Source organism: Taeniopygia guttata, chromosome 17 (genome assembly GCF_048771995.1).
Source record: "Taeniopygia guttata chromosome 17, bTaeGut7.mat, whole genome shotgun sequence".
Taxonomy (NCBI): domain Eukaryota; kingdom Metazoa; phylum Chordata; class Aves; order Passeriformes; family Estrildidae; genus Taeniopygia; species Taeniopygia guttata.
Window position 1 is genome coordinate 1720593 of NC_133042.1, and position 26731 is coordinate 1747323.

A 26731-nucleotide genomic window follows, 5' to 3' on the forward strand; every position below is an offset into this window, starting at 1 on the left:
ATCTCCTCCTGGCTGGGTGGATTTAAGGCTGAGCTCTTTGGGTGGTGCTGAGTTGAGCAGAGCAGCAGAGCCTTGTCCTGCTTGGTGCTTCTGGGAGGTTTTGTAGTGCCCAGAGCAGTCACTGTGAGCCTCAGCCTTGATGGAAGGTGATGTTTTGGGACAGCAGGGCCACCTCCTGGTCTCCTTTTTCCCCTCCAGCACCCAGGGCTGCACTGTGAGGGATGTGAGAAGGGTGGCTCTTGGTTCTGTGTCTGTAGGAGGACCTGTTAAATGCTGAATAGTGCTGGGAAAATCAAGGAATTTGGTCTTGATGGCAGCTGGTTTTACTGGAGGTGTAAGCACCAAACTCTTGTTTGTGGTGTCTGTTGCTGTTCAGATGAGTTTCCAGTTTCTCTGGTGTATTTTATCAAAGATTATTGTTAGTGTTTTTAGTAAAAACTAACAATTATTCTCTAATTCACAGTAAAAAAAAAACCCCAAAACTACAAATAATTAAAAAATATAAAAAAGACCTAATGTCTTTAATTCCAGTGTTCTAGCAGTTGGTTGTAGTTATGTGCTAGGAGAAAAGGCTGTGGAACAGACTGTGCTGTTGTCTTCAGCGTGGAGCAGATGCTATTGATGGCTCCCAGGAGAAATACTCAGTCAAAAATCTGGTTTAAACAGGAGCCCCTCTCTTCACCAGTGGGCTGCATCCAGGTATTGCCTCAGAGCCCACTGGAATTAACTCAGGAAAGGGGCAGAAGAGCTGGTGTCACACAAACGTGATTTTAATGGTAACCATAAAATGCCATTTTTGTGCCTTAAGCTGCATCCTGGAGCTCTGGTGCCAGCAGAGGAAGGTGCTGCCTGCTGGGCTCTGCCTTGCTGCCCACATGCCCTGGTGTGGCTGGGACAGGCTCTGCAGGGCCTGGGGGGGTCTGGGACCATCACTGGCTCCCCCAGCCCAGCACATTCCTGGAGGTGCTGTGGGGAGTCAGCCCTGCTGCAGCTGGACTCATAAAAGGGTTTGAGGTGGGAGGAACCTTAAAGCCCATCCACTTCCACTCCTGCCATGGCAGGGACACCTCCCACTGTCCCAGGCTGCTCCCAGCCCTGTCCAGCCTGGCCTTGGGCACTGTCAGGGATCCAGGGGCAGCCACAGCTGCTCTGGGCACCTGTGCCAGGGCCTGCCCACCCTCCCAGGGAACAATTCCTGCCCAATATCCAGTCAAACCTTGTCTTCCTTAAGGCCATTCCCCCTTGTCCTGTTCCTCCAGGCCCTTGGGAGCTCCTGCTCCTGCTGCCAGATCCTCCAGGTGATCTCCAGATGCTGGGAGAGGCCTTGGCTCTGCACGATGTGTCCTCATTCATGGGAACAGGCTGGGGCTGGGGCCTTCCTTGCACATCCTGCTGCTGTGCACAGCTCTTGAGACTCCCTAAATTATGTTAATCTGCTGGATTGCTGGAGAAAGCGAGTGATTGTCCTCTGCAGAGAGGAAGGGAATGTAAATGTCACCATCCCTGTGGAGCAGAGATTGTGAGACACTCAGTTATCAGCTCCACAGCAGGCAGAGCTCACCCTAAGCCTGGGATCCTGTTCCCAGACCTGTGACCACAGGGAGTTTGGCTTGGCAGCTCAGAGGCTTCTGAAGGTGTCCCACAGGTCTGGTTGGGCTGAGGGGCAGAACACAGCAGCTCTGCTGTGAAGGGCATTCCCCAGGGAGCATCCCCCCAAAACCCGTGTCCCTCTGGGAACTGGCAGCCACCACAGAAACCCAAACAGGACAGGGCTGCTGTGCTGTGGTTGCTTGGATTCTGGAGGGGTTCAGGACACCAGCTGACAGAGAGGACATGGTTTATTTTTATGTGCTGAGGAGCTGAGATCTGTGTGTGAGCAGTCCCAGTTCACTGAGCTGCAGAGCTGCTGGCACTGTCCTGCCTGTGCTCAGTGACAGTGACAGTCATTCCTCTCCCAATTTCCTCTGCCTCTCTGCTTGCCAGTCAAACCCTGTGCTTTGTGTCTTCTCTCTTCAGATGAGTCAGACTACCAGACTGAGTATGAGGAAGAAGTTCTGGACAGCCAGAAGGATGATTACCTCGATTTCATAAGCAACCAGGCTGAGGAAGACTCTGACTCGGTATGACCCACACTGGAACAGGCAGGGGCTGGTCTCTGGTGTGAGGTGGCTGTGCTGGGGGAGATGCTGAGAGAAGCACCTGGGAGGGGCTGCCTGAGCATTGTGCAGAATGGCCTTTTGTTAGTACAGACACTAAATGGCACATGCTCACCTTGCCACGTGTGGCAAAACCCGGCCACAGGTAAATCCTGGTCCTGCAGCTCTGTGGGTTTGCTCATGAGGTGGATCAGGGCTGAGGGAGCTGCTTCCTCCAGCCTGGGGAGAGGAGCTGAAGGCAGGATCTGCCAGCGGGGTGGGTAGGGAGAAGGTGCTTATGGAGGAGAAGGTGCTTATGGAGGAGAAGGTGCTTATGGAGGAGATGACCATCGAAAAGCCAGGAGGGGACAGGCACAATTTGTGCTGAAGAAAACCCTCCCTGGGGCCAGTGGGAAGTGCTGCCCTGTACACACAGCTGACAGCCGCCCTGGGCTGTGCAGGGAGAGCTGCAGACTCCACCCTGGTAGATACTTGGAAAGCAAACCAGCTCCAGCACTTGAGCCAGCCTTTAGAGCAGATAACTGGATTTATCTTCCAGAGGTCCCTTCCAGCCACAGGGGTTTGATTCAGCAGGCCCACCCTGAGGTAACTGTGAGACCTCAGTGAGGTGGGCGGTGGTGTGGCCCCCAAGCTGAGCAGCACTGCTCAGACAGGTCACATCCCTGCTGCTCTGACTGCAGCAGAGTTTGAAAGGTGCCTGTTGTGTTCATCATGAACAGTTCCTCAGTGGGAGCACAGGATGGATTGGGAAGGGCCCGTGCCAGGGTGTCAGAGGGTGTCAGTGTTTAGAGAGAGGAGCTGGGGTTCTGTTTGCTGGGCTTACCCAAGCTGGTGGGAAAGGAGGTGAAAAGGAGGGGTTTTATCCAGCTCAGAGAGGATGTTTCAGTTGTGAAGTTTCAGTTTGTGCTTCCTTTTCTCCTGCAGGATGAGGAGATGCACCTGAGGAGGCGCAGGAATGTGCCGGGCGGGGAGGGCCAGGCGAGCAGCACCGGAGAGCCGGGATAGAGCTGGGAAAGGCCGAGCTGCCAGCTGGGAGCCACAGCCCAAACTACTGACAGAGCAGCCCTATTTATTTATTTAATACTTCAGCAAACCAAAACAACGCTCAGATGAATGAAGCCAGAGTTCATCCTTCTCCAGCCAGGGCCGGGCACTCAGCACCAGCACAACCTGCACGAGTCCTCTGGAGCTCTGGGCAGGGGAGCTGCCGTGGCCCTGCTCCTTCCTACAGGTGCCAGGAGCAGCAGTTACTGATCACAGACTGGCAGAGGGGAATTGTGCAGTTCAAAGCTGCTTGGATTTTTGCTGCTGTGTTTTTAGGCGCTGTTTTTACTGCCAAGGCCCAGAGAACGCCGGGGACCTCCCCCTGCAAGGTGCTGGGAGGGCTCTGGGCAGCAGCACTGGAGAGAGGGAGGGGTTTGTGGGTTGCAGCCTTGCTTTCTTTTCATACGAATCAGGGAACTGTAATAAACTCCTCAGTGACTTCCAACCATGTACTGGTGAGCAATGCTCTGACAGGAGCAAATCTGAATGTATTACACTTGAAATCTAAACCTAAGAAATCATTGTGAAGGGTGGCCATAGAGCCTGGATCCTCGAGTCATCAGCAGGACATTCACTGATGGATCATGGAGCTGACACTTGCTGGGCAGCTCTGGAATCACCACTTGGCTGCACTTGCCCTGTTGAAATAAAGTTATTTTGCTGGATTGAAATGTCTGTTTCTTTGCATCAGGTCCTACAAAGAGAAAAGCTGTCAACAACTAAGAGCCCAACTTGCCTCTGCTTATATGAGACTTGCAAAGGAGCACACACAGTTTCCAGCTGCTCACCCCAGCAGGAGTCACTCCAGGTATTGTCAGGCAGCGGGAAGAAATCTCCAGTGCTCTGTTCCCAGGGCTGGAGCTGTCCTGGCAGTTGGGTCCTGTCCAGACACCCCCTGGTGCTGGCTCTGCTTGTGTCACATCTGTCATTGCCAATGGCTGCATAACCAAGCTGATTCTTGCTTTATGGGCCTCCAGCTCAGCCCCAGCTGCAGGTGCTGCTGCCTTGGAGGGATTTGTTATCCAGCCAGAGCACTGAGGACACCCCCAAAGCTCTCCTGGCCCTCCAGGCATTGCCAGAGCTGGGCAGCACCCTAAGGCCAGAAATGTGTTTGGTGAGGACGGGGGGTTGTCAAAGCTGTGAATTCTCTGCATTTAACCTCCTTTCCTCTCCTGGCACATGCTCTCCTGTACCTGCCCTGCTTTGTGCTTTTCTCTGTCAAAGAATCCCAGGCTGGTTTGGGTGAGAAGGGACCCTGAAGCCCATCCAGTCCCACCCCACCTCCCACTGTCCCAGGCTGCCCCAAGCCCTGACCAGCCTGGTCTTGGACACTGCCAGGGATGGGGCATGTCCAGGAATGTTCAGCCTGTGCCCAGGGAGGCTGCTCCACTTACACAAAATGTTATTTTCAAGTGTCAGAGCCCCAGGGCAGTGTTTTATTCTCAGGTGAGACCACCCAGCCTGGCTGCATCTCCACATGGCCCGTGGCCCATCCAGAAGCAATGGAAGCAGTTGGAAACCTTCCCTGCAAGGATCATGCAGACCTCTGATGAAGATTTTGGTTGATGCAGTTGTACACAATGTGTTGCAGTCGCTGGAGGCTTTTCCCTGCTATTGCAAAGAATTCATTCTTACAAAGAAAACTTTAAAAATGCTTTAGAAGTGAAGGTGGAGCAGCTGGGGGCTTCTGTGGAGGCACAGGCTGCCTGTGGAGCTGGAGAGATTGAATTTCTGTTTGGGCTGGTTACAGAGGGTGGTGCTGGGTGTGGGAAAGGCTCTAAGCTGGGGCTAAGCCTGGAAGTCAGCACAGGTCAGTGCAGGTGAGTGTCCACCTTCCAGCAGGTCTGCTCTGAGCAAACATCTCATGCAGCAGCAGCACAATTGAGAGATTTGTTTTTTTGGTGATGGATTGGCAAACCAGATGTGAGGCCCTTCAGTGTCTGTTTACAGGTGGTTACACTCCAGCAGCCTCTCCCTGGAAAATGGGGATTAGAATTGGAGCACAAACCCCAGAGACAACCAAGGTTCTCCAGCTGCCCTTACCAAGCCCCTCCTGGGCCATCTGCCTCCAAAGGACAAAGCCAAAACCAAAAGTGCCTTCAGCTGGACCCAACCTGCTGGCAGTGGACAGACTGTTGGTCACAGCCCTGTGCTGCTGGAGCAGGAGCTGATTCCACGTGTTCCCTCTGCCCGGGGCAACCCCAGCTGGGGCAGAACAGGCACCACAGAATGAGAGCTCTGACAGCCTGAGCCCAGCTGCTCTTGTTCCAGGAGAGCTCTTCCCCTCTGATCAAACATTTCCAAGCTGTGTGTGTTCCCTGCAAACATCCTGGCAGCCAAACATGCTCCTGGAGCCTGGGTGGGAACTGCTGGGCTCACTGGGGGACTCAGAAAACAGACAAATATTAGGCTGCTGAGTGTGCTAATTAGAGCCTCTCTATTTGCTTTGTGGCCTGTACCATGGGAAAACAGCACTTAGTTCAGATGTATGAGTTCAGGAGATGAACCTCTGATGTGAGACTGAAAGTCTCTCCTAAATAATTGATCACGTTTTCCTCCCTGCTGCATCATCTCTAGCTGAGCCCTGGACATTAAACCAATCTGTTCTTCCATGCTGAGGAATGTAAACCCGTAATGGGACAAATCTAAAAGCAAAAATTTTTTTTTCCATCTTGCTTTGCTGCTGACTGGGTCCTGCCCAGCTGCCCATGTGTGCTATTCCATCTCAGAAGGTTTTAATCCATCCCTGCCCCCATGGACAGCAGCCCAAGGAGCCAGTGCTGTGTCACCCCTTTGTCCCCCAGGCTCTGCTGTGCTGGAAGTGGGTGGAAGAGCCTGAGGCTCCTGTCCCCTCTGGCCTGGCCTGGGCCAGGTGCAGGCTTTGCCTGGAAACCACCCTGCAGTTTTTTTATGGGTGTGTGACATCCCCATAAATGTGAAATCTGACCAGAAGTTGGATGAATTTCTCTTTGCTGGAAGAGCTGAAGCAGTTGCTGAGGTTTCATCGTGGGTGAGGAGGACACACAGCTTGTTCCCACAACAAATGTGGTGCCAGCCAGTGCCAGCCCTGAGGCAGCAGGGTCAGAGCAAGGTCCTGAGGAGCCATGGCCACGAGCAGGACCTGCAGTGGGAATGTTCCCCTCAAAACCTTTTGGTGACACCTCTGTGGGGAGTAAAGCCTTGACTGAGCTTTCAGAAATGTGTCCCAGTGATGGATTCACAGCAGATCAAGCCCCCATCCTGATCCCCCTGTGAGCAGCTGGAGAGGGGGAACAACGCCAGGCTCTTCAGTGACCAGGGCTACTGCACCAAGGGGACTCAAGGCAGGGATTTAGGAGCCAGGTTCTGTCTTGTGTCTGCTAAGGAAGGCAGGAGCCTCCCTTGAAATGGAAAATGTAAACCCCCTCCCACGGAATTATTGTAATTTTGAAATTAAGGGGCTCTCAGGCAAAGATATGGGAATAGGAATAACAGTTCTTTAACAGGGAAAAAAAAAAAAAAAAAAGAAAAAGAAAAAGAAAAAACAAACCCCTGCCAGAGTCAGAGCAGGCCCTGTCCCCTGTGGGGCAGGGAGGTGGCAGCAGTCCCATCCCAGGGTGGCTCAGCCCTCCTGCAGTGCCAGCTGTGCTTCTGCTGGAGCAGGATCCTGCACAAGGGGGGAGTTTTCCTCTGGAGCTCCAGGGCTGGGGGAGATGGGCCTGGGCTCCTCTGGGAATGCAGGGGGGAGAAAGCTGCTCCTCTGGGAATGCAGTGGGAAGAAAGCTGCTCCTCTGGGAATGCAGTGGGGAAGAAAGCTGCTCCTCTGGGAATGCAGGGGGAAGAAAGCTGCTCCTCTGGGAATGCAGGGGGAAGAAAGCTGCTCCTCTGGGAATGCAGGGGGCAAAGGCTGCTGTGCTGTTCCCAGGTCAGATTGTATCCAGGTAGGAATGCTCGGCTCCTCCCCTGGGCAGAGCCTCTCCCCATGGATGCTGGAATTTTCTCAGCCATGCAGGGACACTCAGTGGCCATGAACAGCAGAGATCTCCTGGAGGGAGGATTGGCTGTGGGAGAGATAAAGAAAAGTGCCCATGAACAGAGGATAACTGCCCCAGCTCTGACAGAAAGCAATAGAATACACATCCTAAGCCACATCTTGCATTTCCAACCTAAGGCAGGTTCCCTCTGGAGAGGGGATGCCCTGGGGAGTTTGAGCTTGTCCCCACGCGATTGGTGGCAGTGGCACTCCCATCCCCAGGGCAGCACCCGGGGCTTGGTGCCAGAAGCAAACTCAGCTGCTTCCTTAAAGCCGCCACACGAGCTCCTAGAGAATCCCCAGTGGGGTTTAGAAAGAAGGAACATGCGGCAGGTGGAAGCTCCTCTCCAAACCCTCCAGGAAGCCCTGCCCAGGCTGAGGGAGAGCTTTGATCTGAGCTGTGGGGATCTGGCTCATGCCCAGCTGGTTGTGACAGCTCCTGCTGTGGCTTCTCAGGTTTCTGTCCCTGTGTGGGGCCGATGTGTCCCCTGCGGGCTCTGCTCCACAGGCAGGGACAGCCGGGCTGTGGTGGGGCCCAGCGCTGCTCCTTCCCTGGCAGACGTCATTCTGCCTGCGTGTTGTTCCCAAATTAATCTCATCCTATTTCCTCGTGCTCCCTGACCTCCCCCAAGGTGTCGTTTTCCCTGCGGGCTGCCCGAGGGCTGTGTTTGAGCTGTCGAGATGCGGGGGCTTGGCTGCGCCGCTGGGTTTCACTCGCTGTCGCTGGAAGAGCTGGGGAGAAAATCAGCAAACAAGAAATATATGGAAAATGTTTTCCTCTCCCTGCAGGGCTCCACGTGGCAGGACTGGCACCTGCCACTGCCACTATCCCAAGAGCTGTGGGGTGCCAGCTTTTGGCACGGGACAGTGGTGTCCCGGGGCAGGAGGCGCTGGCTCTGGTAAGTGGTATTTGGTGAAGAAATTTTGGGATGTTTTGCTGGCACCAAAGCACTGACTCCCATAAATATCCCATCCCAGCTGATGGCTGGTTCTGCTCCCACTAGGACTGGTGTGCATTTGTGTTCTTTGTCCCTGTCCCCTCCTCAGGTTCATGGAGGGTGTGACCCTCTTTTTCCCAGTGGCCTTAATTTGGGTTTTGGAAGAGAATACGCCATAAATATCCATATGTGTGTGCCAGGATGGTTCCTGGAGGTTCCTTGCAGGCAGTAGGAGGAGCATTCCAAATGCTGGGAAGGCACCTGTGGCCCAAGTGTCACTTAGCTCAGACATGGCATTTGCACATGGCAGAGCCACAGTCACCACTCACCACTGCCACCACCATCAGCAGGGACAGCTTTTGATGATCCTTATGCACTCAGGGGTTATGGACAGGAACGAGCTTCCCATCAGGAAGCAGCTGGGCCCCCAGCTCAGGAGAGGCAGGGGTTTGTCTGTAAGCAGCGACATTCGTGTCCATCATGCCCTACAGACAGAACTGTGCTGAGCCCTGGATGGCACAGAGCCCCCTGGCACCAGGCAGGAGTCAGTCCTGGTGAGGTACAAATGCTGGCAGTGCTGCTGGAAATCCTTTTTTTGGGAATTTGTCCCTGGCAGGGTGGCTGCCAGGGAGGGAGGCTCAGAGCGCTGCGGGCGCCGCTGTCCTGCACGCAGGCAGGGGATAATGTGGGATCAGCAAGAACACCAAATGTGCATCAATTTTAAATGTACCATAAATGACACATTATTTCCTTGGATAAGGCACATTGGATGTGATGCACAGAGCCAGGGGAATGTGTTGAGTAAGGCTGGTGCAGCTCAAGCAGCCCTGACCTGGGTGAGCTCTGGGCTGTGCCCGTGCCTGAGCACGTTGCTGTTGTCTGGGCCTCTATGGGGGTCACAGGTGACCCCAAATGTCCTGTTTGCCATTGGCATTGCCTGCCAGGGTGTTCTGCTGCCTGCTGGACCCAGGGAGGCACAGTGAGGTGCTCTGTGGCACTGGCTGTGCCTGCGGCTGTGTTTGCATCCAGTTCTGCCCCACTGGGCAAGTGATCGTCCAGCTCTGCGTGGGCTGAGCTGCCAAACCCTCCTTCCAGTGACTAACGGCTGCCCCAAGGCACGGGCTCCTGGGGGAAGGCTTCAGCTGATCACTGCCACTGCCAGAAGGGCTGTTTCTGCATTTGGAATGAGAGTTTGCCCAGCCTGTGCGGGATGCTGGCCCTTGTGTGGTTGGAAGAATCAGGGAAGGACGCGTGTGTCAGCTCTGTGTCCTTGGTGTCATTGTTCCCAGTCCTGTCTAGGTGCTTTCCCCTCTCCCACTGCTGTGGGTCTGCTCCCCCAGTGTGTGACCAGGTTGTTGCTGCTGTTCCTCTCCCCATTTAGGTGCTGGATTAGCTGGAAGTGGTGCGTGGGTGACTTCTCTGCCTCTCTCCTCTTCTCACCCTGAAACCACTGCCCCGTGGCTCATCTCCAGCACTGTCACCTCGTGGCTGTAAAATCCACCCCCTTCACTTGCATCTTTGCTGGAAATAGAAAGCTTTTAACACAGCAAAGTTCAGAAAAGCTTCTAGAGCTGTGCTGGCAAAGCGATGGACCCCTGGGATTTCAGGGGTAATGAGGCAGGAAAGAGCTGGCAAGGAGGAGGTTGTGCCAGCCTCGTGGATCGGTGCCTGGGCTGCAGCCACGAGTGCTGACACGGGGCTGCACAGCCCAGGCAGCCACAGCCACTCTGAGACTCCTGCTGTGACATGCAACCTGGTGCTGAAGAGATTTTGGCCCTGAAAGCAGAGGGGAGAGCTGAACTTTGCAGGGGTTGTTGGGGCAAGTGTGCCTCTTTCTGGAGCTCTTCTGCAAGTGGTGAACCTTGTCATGAGCTCCAAGTACCAGGGAAGAGGTTTTCCAAGTGCCTGAGGGGGAAGGTCAGGACAGATTCATCAGCTACCCAATGACACTGGGAATGAGCCTGGTCCCTGATGGAGCTGTGGGCAGGGTGGACACCAGAGCCTGGGCATGAACCACTTGTCCCATCAGCTCCACTCCACATCCCTGGAAGTGTCCAAGGCCAGGCTGGACGGGGCTTGAGGCAACCTGGTCTAATAGATGTCCCTGCCCAGGACAATGAGATGCTTTAAGGTACTTCTCAACTCAGTCTGTGATTTTATGATAACCAGAGTCAATCTGGGGACTCCATAGGGCCCAGCTGGTTGCAGAGTTGTGAGGATAACTCCCTTGGGGACCAATCTGTGCCAATCTGGAGCTGCTGATTTCATCTGAGGCAAGGGAAATGTGGAAACGCAGAGCCCAACCAAAATACAGTTGAGTCCCTGCAGAGCAGCACCCACCTGGGAGCCCTGCACATGTCCCTGCTGCAGACAGCCTCAGCTCCCACAGGATCCTCCTCCTCCTCCCCACAATCTGCCCCCGGGTTCTGTGCGGGCCCGTGGGGAGCCAAGCACACGTGCTGGGGACAGGGTGCCCTGTGGGGCTGTTCCTGGGGCCAGCAGCATCTTCCCAGCACGTGGGGACGCAGTGGGGCGAGAGCTCTGCCTTCCCAAAGTAGGTCAGGCTGTGAACTCGAGCCATGTCGTGGGCAGAACTAAAAATACCGTCAGAGCCGAGCGCTGCCCCGGCACTGCGCAGGGCCACGGCCCCACCATGGTCACCAGGACCCTCGGGCTGCTGGGGTGAGGAGCAGGGGATGGAAAAATTCCCCTGGGGCTGCAGGTGCAGAATCCACGGGAGAAAATGTCTCTCTGCTGATGGTGCATCAATCACTTCAAGTCACCTGGCAGGAGGGCCCCTGCTCCTTGCACAGACCCTCCTGCCAGCCGGGAATGTCTCATTTCCAGCTCCTCATCTGCAGAAAAGCTCCTCAGCTTCCCTTCGTTCCACATTAACAATCACTGTCAGAAAATGATGTTGGGGAGAGGAATGTAACCCCAGCCTGATGCCAGAGCTCAACAATGCAATTCTTTTTCTCTTGGGGAAGTGAGTGTTTCTCTTTTAGTGTCATGCTTGTGGAGGGCACCGAGAGGATGAGGACAAGTGGTGCTGCAGGGACATGCATGGAAGGGTCCCTGTGCTGCTCTAAGGTGGAGGTGACAGTAGGTTTGAGCTGAAGCCTGTCCCCATGACTTGCACTCCATGGGGTGTTTGCAGCTCAGGAACTTTGTTCATCTCCTTTCTGGGGTCTTGTCGGATTCTTTCCTGCTTCAGCTGTCCCCTGGTCACACCTCTGGTGTCCTCTGCCCACCATTCCTTGCACTGCAGGACTGTCCTGCTTTCCTCATCCTCTGCTCCAGCAAAACCAGCTGCTCTGAGTTACTTCCCCTGATGATGTCTAGATTTTTTGTATCCCATCTTTTTTTAATTAAACCTTTCCTCCCATCCTTTTTTTGGATGAAATATTTCCTCCCAACTCTTTTGGATGAAACCTTTCCTCCGTTCCTGTTTGAAAGCTGGCCTATTTTAACACTGCCAAGTGAAAATGGGTTGTGCACAGAAAAGATCCCAGTTGCTCTGTAGAACTTCTCTGTCATAATTATTCACTGCCAGTCCTTCTCCTCCCAGCAGCTGTATAATTTATCAGCTGTGTTTTGTGCTCATTTCTCAATCAATGATGAAAACATTGATTAGTGTCAGGCTGGGACTAACTCTGGCAGAATCCCTCTAAATCATCTCTGTTCACTGACGAGTCCTTGTTTTGGAGCTGGATTTGCAGCTCTCCATCCATTTAATGTGGGCTTTATTGGGATTGTATAGCACTAAATTTGTAATTAGGGTGTCATAGGAAATTAAGTCAAACACGTTGCCAAAAGCTAAGCAAATAATGGCTACATGGTAACCTTTATCTACAAACTTGTAATTTTCTCAAAGGATGAACTGAGGCTCATTTGACAAGACACTTTCCATTGCACCACGCTGAGGGTTGTATTTTTAATCCCTGAATTCTATATTAATTGAATCCTCTGTGTCCTCTCCATTTTTCAGTCTGGATGTGCTGTGCTGGACTGAGCAGCTGTTAACCAGGGCAGCTGAGCCCCTGTCAGCATCCTGCCACACCTGGCAGCTCCCAGCTTCCAGAGCCTCAGCAGCGGGAGGAGGCTCAGCTCGGCTCAGGGCGCTGCTCGAGGGCCCTCAGGTGCAGCTCACACAGCTCTGCTGCTCTGAAACCCCACAGATGGCACCCGAGATGCTCTGGGTTGTTATTAGGCCACAGACAACTTCATCACCCTCATGTCTGACATTCCCATCCTTTCCAAACGCAGAAGGGACCCACTGAGGGCCTTGTCACTAGCAAACCTCCTCATCTCAGAGTGCTGGGGCCTCTCCATGCTTGGAGATCTTCCAAATTCACCTGGGCAATCCCTGAGCAAGGCAGTGTCACTTGGACATAAGTCCTGCTCCAAGCAGGATGTCAGACTGGAGACACCTGGGGTTGCTCCTGACCAAAATCCTTTCATGCTTTTCTAAGTCAATCTAATGAGTCTGTAACAGCATTAATGTTCCTTTTATTTCTAATATATTTAGTAAACAACTCTTTACTGGTTGCGGCTTTGCCAGACATGGATTTTCCTCTGTCCATTTACCCTCCTCTATCAATAGCCCTGCTCCATAGCTTGATGTGGTTGTTGCATGTTGATCAGTATCTATTCCTTTCTTCCTCATCGTATTTAGTGTCATTTTTCTTACAATTGCTGTTTTCAGGATTACCAATTTACAGGATGGGCTTTCAGCCAAACTTACATTGTCTTGACTCTGCAATATCAGCTTTTCTGTCCTGTCACAAGCTCAACTCAAAGAACTGCTGCTTTCCCATTCTGCAGAAGGCTTTTCCCCACAAATTCTCAGAACTGCCACCATCTCCAAGAAGTTTGAGAAGCTGCTGGTTCCATAAGTGATGAACAGCCCAGCAAGCCCTGTCAGGCCATGGAGGGTTAGGTGACTCTGTGGCATGTCCCAGGCAGGAGCAGAGTGTTGAGCCCGTGCAATCTGCCCTGGTGCCCAAGGGAGGCTCTTCTCCTCCTGGTCACACCTGCACTGCTCTCCCTGGAAGTAAGGCTTCACAATCCTTACTCAGTTTTTCTTCAGGTAGAACCTGAATTTCCCCACCACAGTATAACCCCATTGCTTCTTGCCCTGTCCTGCCTTCAGCCTTGTACAAAACCAGAGTGTGTTGCTTCAGTTTCCTGGGGTAAATCAGCCCTTTTTCAGCCCTTGCTCACGGCTTGCACTCTTGCACCATCTGACCCCTCCTGGTGCTCCCCCTGAGCCCTCTCCAAGCAGCTCAAATCTCCCCTGAAGCGTCACAGGCCGGGGCTGTGCAGCCCACACAGTTATTTCTGTTACTGTTATTTCTCGTGCCATGACATTTACCTGTTCTGCACAATCACAGCATTTCTTACTCTGATTCCTCTGAAGATTTGCAGCAGCATCCAGGTCCTTTCCTGCAGAATGGGTGATGGATTGAGCTGCTGCCCATCCCAAGCTCGCTGCCAAATCCCACTCAGCACTGCTTTGAATCACTACGAACCTTTCAGGGCTGTTCTTCCTCCTCTCCACGGGACAGCTTGGAAGTGGGGCAGGAGTAGGGACAGCAGAACCTGAATGCACACTGTGGCCGCTCCTCTTCTGTGCTTTGGGCTGTTTTGTAGCGATAGTGGAATTTGTTCTGCGTGCCAACAGGGTCTAAGCTAGAGGCTCTTCACTGCCTGTGCTTTTGTGTGATGCTCCAGCTGAAGCAGATGGCACCTATTTTGTTACACCCTCACCATGGCCAGGAGCTGCTGATGGCCCTGAATGTGTGTGCATCCCTCTTCATCCTCCAGCTGAGCCTTTTGAGTCATCTTCCCTGAATGTTTCTCCCTGCTCTCTCCCTGCTCCTTGCCCTGGACAGGATCAGTCCCCACGTTCAGTCTCATGGCAGACAGAAGTGCCGTGTCAGAGAGAGCTGTTCCTGCCACGCCCTGGGCTCCATGGAGAGTGGGAACTGCATTTCCAGCTCCTTGGGTGTGCCCTCAGAAGCTCTTCCAGCTTCCTTCAGGTGTGTCCCCTGCACCCCTTGGTGGCTGACCCCACAACTGCTTGGTGTCATCTGCTGGAAGCGCCCTAAATCCAAAGTCTGTGTCACTGATGAAGATATTTGATGGCACCGGCCCCATACAGACCCCTGAGGGGCACCACTTGTCACTGATCTCCATCTGAACATTGAGCCACTGACCACCACTCTCTCTGACCATCCAACCAATTCCTCGTGCACTGAGCAGTCCATCCATCCAGTCCATCTTTCCAGTTAAGACAGAAGGATATTGTGGGGGACTGTCTCGAAGGTCTTACTGAAGTCCAGACAGATACCATTTTCCACAGTCCCCTTGCCCACTGCTACAGATGATCTGAGCCCTTCTGCCATAAGATGTTTCATTTCAGTGGTTCATTTCTGCACTTTTAGATATAGCAAGGGTTGGACGTGGTGCAGGGTAGGGTTGGAGCAGAGTTTTGGGAGTGAGGTGCTTCCAGGGACACAGTCATGCAAACTTTCCCATAATCATAACATTTTTTCTTCCATCTTAGATATGACACAGTCGCTTCAAACTTCAGCTCTTCTTGTACTGCGTGGTGCCAATGTCAGGACAAAGTCAGGCTGATATTTTGCCAAACAATGCAATACTGAGAAGTGGATGGAGCAAAAACTGAGTAATCACTGAATCATTGAGCAATCAATTACCACCCGATCTGTTCCTGGAGCTGTTTCTGGAATCCCGACCTTGAGGAACGTCCATTGTAAGGGCCAACTCCTGCACCTCCACAGCTGCTGAGCAGTCCCTGGGGTCCCTGGGAGTAAAATATGTCTCTGGTAGGTAAAAATTAGTTTCCTTTCACCAGCAGGGTGGTCAAGTGAGGGAATAAGTAACCTTGGGAGGGATCAACATCCAGCAAGTGCCTCAGTGTGGACGAAAGAAGTTACTGTGACAGATTTCCAGTAAAGACCTCCAGAGAGCCTTCACACCAGTGCTTCCAAAATTCTGTGGAGGAGTTAAGGAGTCTTTTCCCTATACGGTACATCCATATTGTTGTTTCCTTTGTTATAGCAATTTGGTTTATTGTACTTTATTCTGAGGGATTGGTTTATGTCAGTTTGATGTAGCCAATAGGAACAAAATTACATTACCACCCTGGTCAAATCCTCCTTCCTGCTACAACTGATGCTCTTTGCTTTTGTTTCTCTCCTCCTGCTGGATCATTTTAAGGGAAAAAGAGGTATCTAATATTGTGCTGCTGTTGAAATGCTCACTCTCCTGTCAGCTCTCCTGACCCAGAAACATGGTCTCACTCAGAGCCTTCCCCTCTTGGGCAGAGGGGGTTTCCTCGCAGGGATTTAGGATCATGCTTTTGAAACGGTCCCACCCAAGGTATGGACACCGACCACAGCAATCACCCATGCTGAGGCTGTGTCTTTTGTTTGATTAACTGGTGTGTCCAGTGCAGTGGTGGATCATTCCACCAGCCCTGGAAGGATTTAAAGGATGTCGCACCTGGGGAGATGGTTTGGTGGTGGCCTTGGCAGTGCTGGGGGAATGATTGGACTTCATGATCTGAGAGGCCTTTTCCAGCCTCAGAGATTCTATGCCGCTAATACTTTACATTTCAAACCCTCAGTCCTGACAGGGCTTCAATTCGAGATACAAATCTAATAAATAACAGGCATGGCTGAGTGCTGAGTCATCCCTGTGGCTTTCCTGTGACCAAGTGTCACCTGGCCATTGTAAGGCCAGGGAGCCCCAGATGGAGCAGCCCTGTCAGGAAGGCAGCTCAAGATTCCAGCCAGCAGAGTGTATTGCAACCATGAGATCCACAGAAGGAGAGCAAACTCCACAGAGTAGAAGGAAATTGCATCTTAGAGTAATCTGAATGTGGGTAGATAATTAGGCCTATATTTCATGGGAACATTTGCTGGGCAACATAATGAAAAGGCCAGCAACATAATTTTCTTTAAGTAGTGTGATGCCTCCCACTGGGGTGGTGCTGTGCCAGTGCTGGTGCTGCAGTGCAGGGAGCAGGGAGAGTCAGTGCCTGACGCTGTTGCACAGTGGTGCCAAGCTGGAGCTTGTCCTCCCCCTCTCTAAATGTCTGCTCAGAGAAAGCTGCTGAGGCTCCTGCCCTGCAAAGAGGTGGCAATCCCACAGTCTCATCACTTTTCCACCTTTCCAAACAACACAGAAAGTCTGCTCAGGTTGTGCTTGCAGAGCCAGGCAGACCCAGTGCTACGCTGGGAGTCTCCCAGTGGAAAGCCAGGCTGCTGCTACTGACCGAGTTTGGAACTGCTCGTGCCCTGAGTCTTTGCTGAGCCAGCCTGGGAGGTCAGTGGAGGCTGAGGAAGCAGCTCTGGGGCTGGGATTTGGGGGATACACAGGTGTGTGTGCCTGGGAAAGGCCCTCGTGCCCAGTGCTGTGCCTCCCCAGGCACGCTGTGCCAGACACGCTGCTGCTCTCACCCCAGGAGAGTGCACCCACCCTCAAATCCCCCCAGACTATCACTATGCATGGAAAGCAAGCCCCCAAGATATTTTTCAAGGTTTTTCTTCCAAATTTGGGATAAAAAACTCTGCTTTTCCCTATCCTCCACCCACAGCTGAGCACAGAGCCTCCCTTCCAAATCTTCAGTTTGGAAGGGCTGCTCTGGCTTGCTCTGCCAGGACCTTTGCCGCCTTGTGCAGGAGCAGACAGATAATGTTAAACACTATCTGACCTCTTCATAATGCTGGCACAATTAGAGGACTTGGGAAAATGCAGTTGCTGAGGAGGAAAGAGGAGAGGGTTTACTCTTTGAGTTCACCCTGTGCTCAGGTCTCAGGGGGCTGAGTTCCCCTCCCAGCAGTGCTGCCCTCAGCAGCACTCGGGGCTGGGACATGTCACACACAGAAGGCAGGGCTGAAAGGCTGTACCCAGCCCTGGCAACTACTGATTAGGTCTTTTACTAAAAATAGCTGGGGGTGAGCTGGCCAGCATGGGGTCTGAGTGCCCTGCATCCCACCTGGTTCAGAACTGTTCACCCGGGCATCAGGACTACCTTTGGGGCTGGGTTTGAACAAGCTCTGCTGATGCCAAATGCTTGGCCATGTAAGAACAGCTCTATGCAAATTAATGCACTCAAAGAAAAACCATAATTCTTGATGAACTCCAACTTGTTAGCTATTGATATTGCTTTAGTAATATATGGCTTAATTTTAATTATACCAGTGTTGGGAAAGTTATTTTCTTACAGTTTCTTATTGGAGTGAAGTTTGAACTTCAAGAATTTAACAGCAACATCTTGAAGGGACTAAACTGGCCAAGCAGGAAAGTGGAGAGGTGATACTTGAGTGACCTTCTGGCACCCAGGAGACCTCAAGATTCCCAGGCACTTGGCCATAACCATTGTCCTCAAACCCCTTCAGCTCCTCCAGCTGCCTCAGTGTTGTAGGTTTATCACCAGCTGTCAGGGCTGCTGTGGCTTGTCAAAAGAGCTTAACTGGGACAGAGTGTTTAAGGACAGTGGGCACATCAGTTTGTCTTTTGTTTTCAGTCTTGTGCTTTGCCCCTTGAGTATGAACACACTTGGGCCAGTTTTTCTGTGCAGAGAAATGGGAGCAGAAGGCAGGGGCTAAAAAACATCCCTGCCCTGTCCTGTCTGTGCCATTTCTGTGGTCTGAGCACATCATGTTCCTGGGGAAGCACCTGCAGCTTGGTTTAAGCTGTGATGATGTAAGGCCTGGGAAATGTCTGTGGGGAGGGGTCCCACACCTCCCTTGGCACTGCTGACCCTGGTACTTTGCCCTTCCCAGGACCTGAGTGACTGACTGTGTTCTCTGCAGGGACCACAAACAATCCTGGTCTCAATTTGGACCACAGGAACTGCAGTCATCTCACATGGGCCATTAAACACCCCCCTTTATCCTGGTTTTATGCTTACCACACTGCTGAGTCCCTTCCCTTCTCTCAGGTTGATAGTCCCACCAAAGCCAGGAGCCAGCATGAGGCACAAACGGAGCTGGGCTGGGCAGGATGATATTCAACTGAACCTGAAAGAAAAAGAAGCTTTTTCTGAGAATAAAGAGCAGTGCAGAGCCTGGTGCTTGAGGAGTTCAGATTGTTTTCATCCCTTCTTTATCTCTGTAATTATCTCCTCTAGATGTCCTGAACCTATTGCTTAGTTATTCACTATCACGAAGTCCTTGATAGTTCTTCAGTGTCTCATGTATTTATGACCTGAATGCCTTAACATCAGCTGCAAGCTTTGTCACCCCTTTTTTTTTTTCCCAATTAATTTTCAAGATTATTTCTAAATATGCTGAAGTGAGCAGAGCCCTGCCCAGGTCCCTGTGGGGCTCCTTTCCAGTCCTCCCTCCATTCAGGAGCCTGCCTATTGAGAGCTGCTCTTTGGGAATCTTTTAACCAGGTATTATCTATTTGAAGTATTTTCTGTTAATCCCAAGGGAGCTGCATTTCTGTAAGAAACTCATGTGACAGACCTTTTGGAAACCCAGGCAGACTACACCTCACACTTATTGACCCCTCTAAAGTACTGTAATACATTTATCAAGAATTCTTTTTTTTTCCAGGAAAATCATATTTCTTTTCTTCCCAGTATTTCAAAGGTATCCAGCTCTGCACTAATGAGATTTTTAGTGACAATTTCACTTTGCCCAGGAGGGAACCTCTGACTTCAGGGTCTGTCTTAACTCCAAACCCTTTTCATTTGTCACCTTGAAGCTCTCAGGCAGTGAGGTTGTTACACACAGTGATTACATGCTACAATTAAGTAATTAAACTGTTTCACCTCTGAGCTCTCACTGGGAACTTAGGTGAACCGTCTCATCCTGGTGCATTTGCACTCTCTAGTTTGGCTATTTATTCCTCAACTTCTTCTGCTGACACTTGAACATGAGCCAAATCCAATGCCACGTCCATATAAAGATGACTTTTGGCACAGGAACATCTCCAAGCTTTTCCTCACTGACTACAGATGCAAAATATTCATTGTTTTTCTGTTCTGACCTTATCTCCTGTGAATGCTTCTCTTGCACCATAGCCAACTTCTGACTCTCCAGCTTGACGTGCTTGAAGAAGTATTTATTATTGTTTCGCTCTCCCTTTTGCAGGTTGCTGCTGTGATTGGTTTTGGCTTGCCTTATTTCTCCTTTTTTGCATTTAAATTGTCAGGATACACAATTTTTACTCGTTTAGACAAAAATGACTTTTCTAAACATAAGAATGGGTCCTTAAAGTCTGAGTGTCAGAATCTGATCTGAGACTTAGACCTAATAGGTTTGAGGTTCTGGGTTTTCTACTGGGCAGAGATGTGCTGTTTGGTTTGACAGGATGCAGAGACACCAGATTTTCAAGTGTGAGGCATTTCTCTGGACAAAACCCGTAAATGGTTGGGATGGACTTTGCCTGGCTTGGGCTTCAGGGCATTGCACCTTCCCCGGTGGAAGGAGGGAACGTTCCTCTGGCCAGCTGTGATTATTCTGGAAGGTGTTTTGGGGTGCGATCCCACGAGAGCCCCGTGAGTGGAGGTTTGGGGCTCAGGTGGAGGGGCTGTGAGGCTGCCGGCCCCCTCGGCCCGTTTGCCTGTGTGCATGTCTGGGAGGCCTTGTTGCCATGGAGAAGCTGTGGGAACTGTCTGCCTTTTTTCCTAGCACGAAGCAAAGGCATCTCTCCAGCTGTAAAGAGCCCCCGAGGCTGCCTCTTCTTCTGGGGTAGCCCAGACCCCTAAATGTCTGGGATAAATGCAAAGGCAGGGAGGAAACCCTAAAGGAAGGCAGGGAAGAAGCAGAGAGCAAGAGGGGAACCTGCAGGGTGGGCGAGGGCTCCTGGGCTGCTGTGGAGTCGTGGGGCTGGGTGCTTCTCCAGGGCACACAGCCCAACATGGGAAATTCCCAGTGGGTCTATGGAAATCTTTCTCTGTGAGAGTGGTGCAGCCCTAGGACATGGACCACAGCATGATTTGCATCTCCATCCTTGGAGGTGTTCAAAACCCATTGGGCCAAGCCCTGAGAAGTCTCCAAAGTGAGCCCTGCTCTGGGCTGGACCCTCCCCAGCCTCAAAGAGGGAGACTTTGCTGGGGAATGGGCAAGGGAGAGTTTGAGCGAGCTCCAAGAGGCACAAGTAAGAGCAGTCCTCACATGGGATGAAGATGGAGGCACCCATCTGGATGCTTTTTAATTCTAAAAATTGATAGCACTGGGCACAGCTTCATGGAGACTGTAACTGCTTGTATGACTCCAGTTCTCTACAAGTGGGTTTTTTTTCAGTTGCTCATCGAAAACAGATGGATTTTTTTCTGCTTTTCTGTTGTAGGAACTCTTTCATGACATGACTATACAACAAAAAACAGGGTGGGGGAAAGTCATAAGTAGAAATTTAATTGGAGTCATATTCTGGGGGAAAAAATTAAATATATTGGGTTGGATTTTGTTTTGTACATGAAAAATGTCACTGTGAGCAACTTTAGGGTGCTTCTAGGTAGATCTAGTGAGAATTGTGTCATGGATAGAGCAGACCTGCCTGTTAGTTTGGAGGGTGAGTTATATTTTTAAGGAAAGCATTTGTCTCAACTGGCAAAATATTTAAACATAGAAATAAAGAACATTTTCCCTGTCTAGTTTACATACAGGGGGAAAAGGGCTGGGAAATACAGATTGATCTTATTTGTTAAGTATTTCTATGTCTTTATTGTCACACACATGTCACTTTTTCTGCTCACAGCTTGGGCCTCAGCAAAGATACAGCTCTGAAAATTTGTTATTCAAAGTGGATTTTTCAGATTGTGATAAAATTCTGCTTGGTGAGGTATTTGCATCCTGCTCCTTGTGTCCACAGAAATTAGGGGAATTGGGTACCTTCATCTTTTTTCCTCTCTCTACAGAAATTATTTTTCAATGGTAGATTAATAGACCAATTAGACTTCAAATCCTGTTATATTTTCTTGCAGATTTTACTTTGGAATCTATGGAGAGAGAGGATTACAGCTTTTCCCCAACTTTTGGTCTCTTCATGTGGGGTCTCTGAAGGACAGTGAAACATGAGCTTATGCTGCAGCCCTTCCTCAGGTACAGACAAGAAAAGGTGTGCCTGTCACTCTCTCCTTCAGCTGCCTCTTTTCATGAAGTCTGTAGGAATTTTAATTATCTATAAAACTTTTACCCCTCTGTCCAATATTATTGAATGAGTGGCTCTGAGTTCCTGGGGTTCTTGCCTGCAAAGTCAGGGGGACAATCCAAGTGCTTTTTCTGTACATATTATGAATAATATGTAAGAACTTTGCTGCCCTCAGTACTCACTCAGGTATCTGAATATCTCAGTACTCAGGTATCCTAAAAGTAGATTTATAAAATACTTCCCCAAGGAAAAACACTTTTCCAAACCCCCTAGGGATTTAGGGATCGAAACCTATACCCATGAAATTGATCTGGAACCCTTCTGCTGAGAGGAAAGGCTGGAGGAGTTGAGAGTATTCAGATGGAGAAGAAAAGGCTCTGGGGAGACCTTCCTGCAGCCTTTATATATTGAAAGGAGGCTTATAAGGAAGATAGTGAGAGAATTTTTATCAGGACCAGGATAAGAGGCAAAGGAATAGATTTAGACTGTGTGATAGGAAGAAAATTTTTATGACGAGGGTGGGCAGGCCCTGGCACAGGATGCCCAGAGAAGCTGTGGCTGCCCCTGGATCCTTGGAAGTGTCCAAGGCCAAGTTGGATGGGGCTTGGAGTACCCTGGGACAGTGGAAGATGTCCCTGCCCAAGGCATGGGTTGGAGTAAGTGATCTATGAAGGTTCCTTTCAACCCAAGCAGTTCTGTGACTGTGGGAATTGAAAAGTCTCTAAGGCTGGGCTGACTGGTTGATCAGCTCCTTCTGTTGGGTTTGTTTTCAAGACAGGTGTTTGATCTGGCAGGTGACAGTGGGCACAAGGGGGTTTCTGAATACCCACCTCCCCTTCATGGCTCCGCTGCCTCCAGTCACTCTGGCAATGGCTGAGTTGCTGCTCCGGGATAAGAGTGGGGAGCAGTGACCTGCCCAGGGGACAAAGCCAGTGGTGTTTGCGTCAATCCTTCACAGCTGTCATGTCCAAAACACGACAGTCCGACCTTCACGACCCTGTCCACCCCATGAGCAGAAGGATGCAGCTGCCCTGTTGTGGAAAATAAACTGCGTGTGAAACCTTTCAGCCGATCAATCAAAGTCAGGCTGCAGTTTTGTCTCAAAATGACTGATTTTTTTGCAGGTTGCACGTCTACTTCCTACAGGAGCCCGGAGGGAGAGACCCCCGGGCCGCCCCTTGCAGCAGTCTGACGGCTGCTGGCTGGATATTCCCCTCAGGTGGAATCGTGGAATCACAGAGTATCCCGAGCTGGACAGGTCCCACCAGAATCATCCAGTCCAACTCCTGTCCCTGCCCAGACCCCCCAAAATCCCACCCTGGGCATCCCTGGCAGCGCTGGCCAAAGGCTCCTGGAGCTCTGGCAGCCTCGGGGCCGTGCCCATTCCCTGGGCAGCCTGGGCAGTGCCAGCACCTCTGGGGGAAGAACCTTTCCTGCTCTCCAGCCTGAGCTGCCCTGGCCCAGCTCCAGCCGTTCCTGGCTCCTGTCCCTGTCCCAGAGCAGAGCTGGAGCTGCCCCTGGGGAGGAGCTGCAGCCCCCTGAGGGGGCCCAGGCCTTTCCCTCCTCCCGCCGCAGCCCCACACGCCCCATGCGGGGGTCCCGCCGCCCCGCGCGGCCCCTGAGGCGGGGCCCGCGCCCCCTCCCAGGCCATGATGTCAGGCGGGCGGAGGAGGTGCCGCTGGCCAAATATAGCGGCGCTTCCTGGGCGGCGGGGCGGGTTCGTCCCTCCTTTCCTCCCTCCCTCCCTCCTGCCTCCTGCCGCAGTCAATGGGGCGGCAGCGGTCGCGGCGGAGCGCAGCGCGGGCCGGGGCCGCGGGCCGGGGGCCGGCATGGCGGGGCGCTGAGGCGGCGCGGCGGCGAGGGGCGGCGGCGCGCCCCGGCATGGGCAGCCGCGGGGCCCGGCGATGAGCGCTCCCGCGGCCGCGACCCCCCGCGCGAATATGGGCACAGCCGTGTCCAAAAGGAAGACGCTCAGGAACGAGGCCATGTCGTCCGTGGCGGCCAAAGTGAGGTGGGTGCCCGGGGCGCGGCGGGCGGTGCCTCGGGGGGCCCCGCGGTGCCGGCACCCTGCTTGCCCCCGGCCGCCTCGGGGGTCGTGCCGGGCCGGGGGGAGCCCCGAGACGCTCAGGACGAGCCCAGGTACCGGTGCGGGGTCTGTGCCCCAGGGCCGTGCGGGGCTGGGGAGTGGCAGCTGCCGGCGGGTCCCGGTCGGTGGTGCCGCGGTGCCCCCGAACAGCCGCACGTCGCCGGTGGCAGCGGCGGCCGTGCCGCCCTTGCACCCACCCCGCGGTCCCGCAGCTCCGGAGCGGTGCCTTGTCTCCAGCGGCACCTTCGGCCCGGCCACAGCACCCGCAGGGGTTCATTTGGCAAAGAGCGTGTCAGAAGTGGGTTTGTCAGGGATGGATTTTTACAGTCTCGGGGAATTCGGAAGCGCGGTCAGTGTGCCCGCTGGTTTCTCCTCTGCTGAAATGCCGTGTGCGTGTCCGAGGGCAAAGTCAGCAGCCTCCTTCAAGGAGTCTCGTTCTTTGAATGGAAAAACTGCTCTGTGAAAATCTGCACTCAGCACGTCTGCCCTCCCCAGCAGTGTCCCAAGCTACTGCATGGACCATTTTAGGGATTTGGGTTCTTTACTATGCCTGTTCTGATTTCATATTGTCCTGCAGTGTAGTATTTCACTCACTGCCTGGTCCCAGTGCTTTTCAGTATCAAGCATGGGAAATCCGAGAAAATGTATTTGCTGCTTGATGGTACTTAGATCTAAAAAGCTGTCAGAGATGAGCTTTGCCTTAGTGCCCTTTCCTAGGTGAAAGGACCCTTCTCCCACGCTGCAGTGCAAGTGTCACAGAAGTCACCCGATGACTATTTGGGGGCATCGGTGCAGCTTTTTAGCTGCTCCTTCAGCACATCCGTACCAGGGAGTAGGTCTGTCACTGTCTCTGCTTCAGCTAGACTGGCTCTTTGCTGCTGGGGAAAAATTGGGAGAAATTAAACTTTTCAGCTGCATTATATAACGCCTCCTTTGTGTTGTTAGACAAAATTGCATTAGAATAACCTGGAGTTGTGTGTAGGACTCAATCCACGTTGCTGAAAGATCTCGGTCACCTCTCTCTGTAACTCAGCATTACAGCATCTCTGCTGTGCTCAGAGGAAAGAGAAGTCTTAAGGCTTGAAGTGAAGAGATGCAAATCTGTCTGTACCTTACCATCTGTTTGAGTTGTAAAGAAATCCATCCTTCAAACTCTGGAGTATCTCAAGGGAAAGCTGTCCAGGCAGAGCCTGCAACTTTTCCCCACATTTTGTTGCACCCTGTCCATAACCAGTAATGAAAACATGAATGCTTCTGTGGCATTCAGAGATTTGGAAATGGGATTCTTTGTGGTGATGTCAGCCAGGTGCGTAGACAGAAATGACACGTAAAGCACCACAAGTGCTGCGATGGGGTTCTGGGAGTGGGATTAGGCAGTCACACAAACAACACAGTAATTGGTAGGATTTCAAATGGTAGTGTGGGTGTTTGGGAGCGACTAATGTGTTTTGAATGTAATGACTTGTTAGCCTACACTAGGGTGGGCAGATGCTGCTCAGGTTCTATCAGCTGTGAGAAGTCCAGGAGGTGCCTTGGTGGTTCTGGTTTGCTCCACACCTGCTGACAAGCTGCAGGTACAGGTTTGTGGGAGCTCTGTGGTGTCTGTGAATTAAGGTGGTTTGACCAGAAAAGTTATGAGTGGGTTTGGGCTGGGGGACATAATGCCCTTGAGGAGCACCTAGTCACATAGACCGTGGCACAGGACAGGAGCTTTTATGTGTCTCCCTGTTGATACCTGTGCTAGAAATTCCTGATCCAAAAACCATTTGAGGAGGTCAGTGAACTTGCTGAGGGGCTCCCTGCAGAGCCTCTTTGCATGGAGAAGGTGCTAGTGGTGACAGGTGCTGTCCATATGCCTCCATCCCACCGCTCCAGGCATGGCTCAGTCCCTGCTCCCATGGGCTCTGGCATGCTTAGAATTCCTACAGCGGCAATGACCCACCTGCTGAAAGGTTTCCTGGAGCACACCACACACAGCTCCTCTGCACTGCCCTGGGTTCTCCTCCATGTATCTCCCGCATCCTTATCTACAGAAGGACTCTGTAGGACACTGGGTAAGGCCACAGAGAGACTGTTCTGTCCACCCCACGAGGGCTGGGCACTTGGGTCACCTATGTGGGTAGCACTGCTGCAATGGTCATGTGCTCTGTGGGTGTAGGCAGCTGGGGGATCCTGGCATTGCTTCTCTGCATCTTCTGGGCTTTGTCCTGTTCATATTTGTCATTACTTCTCTTTAGAGAGAAAAATCATCTCCTGGAATTCTGCTGCAAGTCCAAGTGACCGTGGCGTGTATTTCTTATGTGTGGCTGGAGTGTGTGTGCACACTTGACTGTCTTACTGAGCGAGGAGCAGGGCTTGTTTGCGGGTGTGAGTAACGGGATCCAGGCAGGAGGTGCAGGCTCTATAGATCGTTAAATTAAAATCTCTGCAGAGCGAAGCAGGGGAGTTTCATGTCCCAGTGGCATTAATTAAGCTCCATGCAAGCTTGTTGTGTGTTGGGTCTTTTAAGTAGCTTCTTACAAACTAAGGACACAATTGCTCTGTGCCAACGCTGTGGAGAGCACCCACAATACTGCTGACTTTGGTCTCCATGGTCATCTGCTCCTGGGGGAGTTGCAGCGCCCTGCACGCCCGGGAAGGGCTGTGCTTGGTGCTGCTGCTGTGATCGCCTCTGAAGGGCTTGGATGCAAGATCTCCCTGTCAGGAGGGATTGTTCCCTCCCTGCGTGTGCTTTTATTGCCCTGCAGCTCCTGAGCCCCAGTGCTGAAGGCAGGGCTGACGCAGTTGTCCTTGAGCGGTGACCTTGGTGCTGCCCCTCTGCTGACAGCCTCTCCAGGGCCCTGGCTGTGCCTGTCTGACCTGTGCTCCTTGGCTCCCTCAGAACTTTTTCAAGGGTGCAGATGAACCAAAGCCCTTCAGAGATGGGCTTTTATTGCCCTTGCTCCCTTGACACCTACAGGAAAACACTGGCACCCCAAATGAGGTAATAAATTAGATGTTTTCCTGCAGCTCTGCTTTGTGCTGGCCTACAGCTGTTCTTTGGGAGAGCGTGACGGTGAGAGCAAGCAGCATGAGGCTTTTGCTGGGTGTTCCAGAACCATCTCTTCTTGCAGTCTTTAGCACAGAAAATATTTGAGTCGAAAGTGTGGTTTGTCTTGCCCAGTTCCATGACCTTGGCATCTAGTCCAGGATAGCCCACAGAGGGGTAAAAATTTGGTCTTACTCCCTCTCTTCCTGCCTAGAGAGGGATGAAGAGTGGCTTTGAGCATGGCATTAGTTGCTGTGAAAGGGTAGATTTTTCATTGATGAAATATAAGTGACCACGTACCTTATCCCAGGCTTCTTACTGCGTGAGTGA

The 26731-nt window shown here is 52.1% G+C and overlaps 2 protein-coding genes across 6 annotated transcripts in view; both read left to right on the forward strand.

The window, feature by feature from the left end:
* The window catches only part of PNPLA7 (patatin like domain 7, lysophospholipase), a 129850-nt gene extending 125985 nt beyond the window's left edge, over nucleotides 1-3865 (forward strand). The window contains exons 35-36 of one of the 2 annotated variants that reach the window (XM_030286893.4): nucleotides 2017-2120; nucleotides 3081-3865. In XM_030286893.4, coding sequence (XP_030142753.4) covers nucleotides 2017-2120; nucleotides 3081-3161 — 185 coding nt within the window. In that variant the 3' untranslated portion in view covers nucleotides 3162-3865. The remainder of the gene's footprint in view (nucleotides 1-2016; nucleotides 2121-3080) is intronic. The other variant, XM_030286894.4, reaches the window with a different exon arrangement.
* Nucleotides 3866-23054: 19189 nt separating this feature from the next.
* NSMF (NMDA receptor synaptonuclear signaling and neuronal migration factor) overlaps nucleotides 23055-26731 on the forward strand; it is a 48087-nt gene continuing 44410 nt past the window's right edge. For all 4 annotated transcript variants that reach the window (XM_072936508.1, XM_072936509.1, XM_030286986.4 and 1 more), the window contains exon 1: nucleotides 23055-23298. In XM_072936508.1, coding sequence (XP_072792609.1) covers nucleotides 23192-23298 — 107 coding nt within the window. In that variant the 5' untranslated portion in view covers nucleotides 23055-23191. The remainder of the gene's footprint in view (nucleotides 23299-26731) is intronic.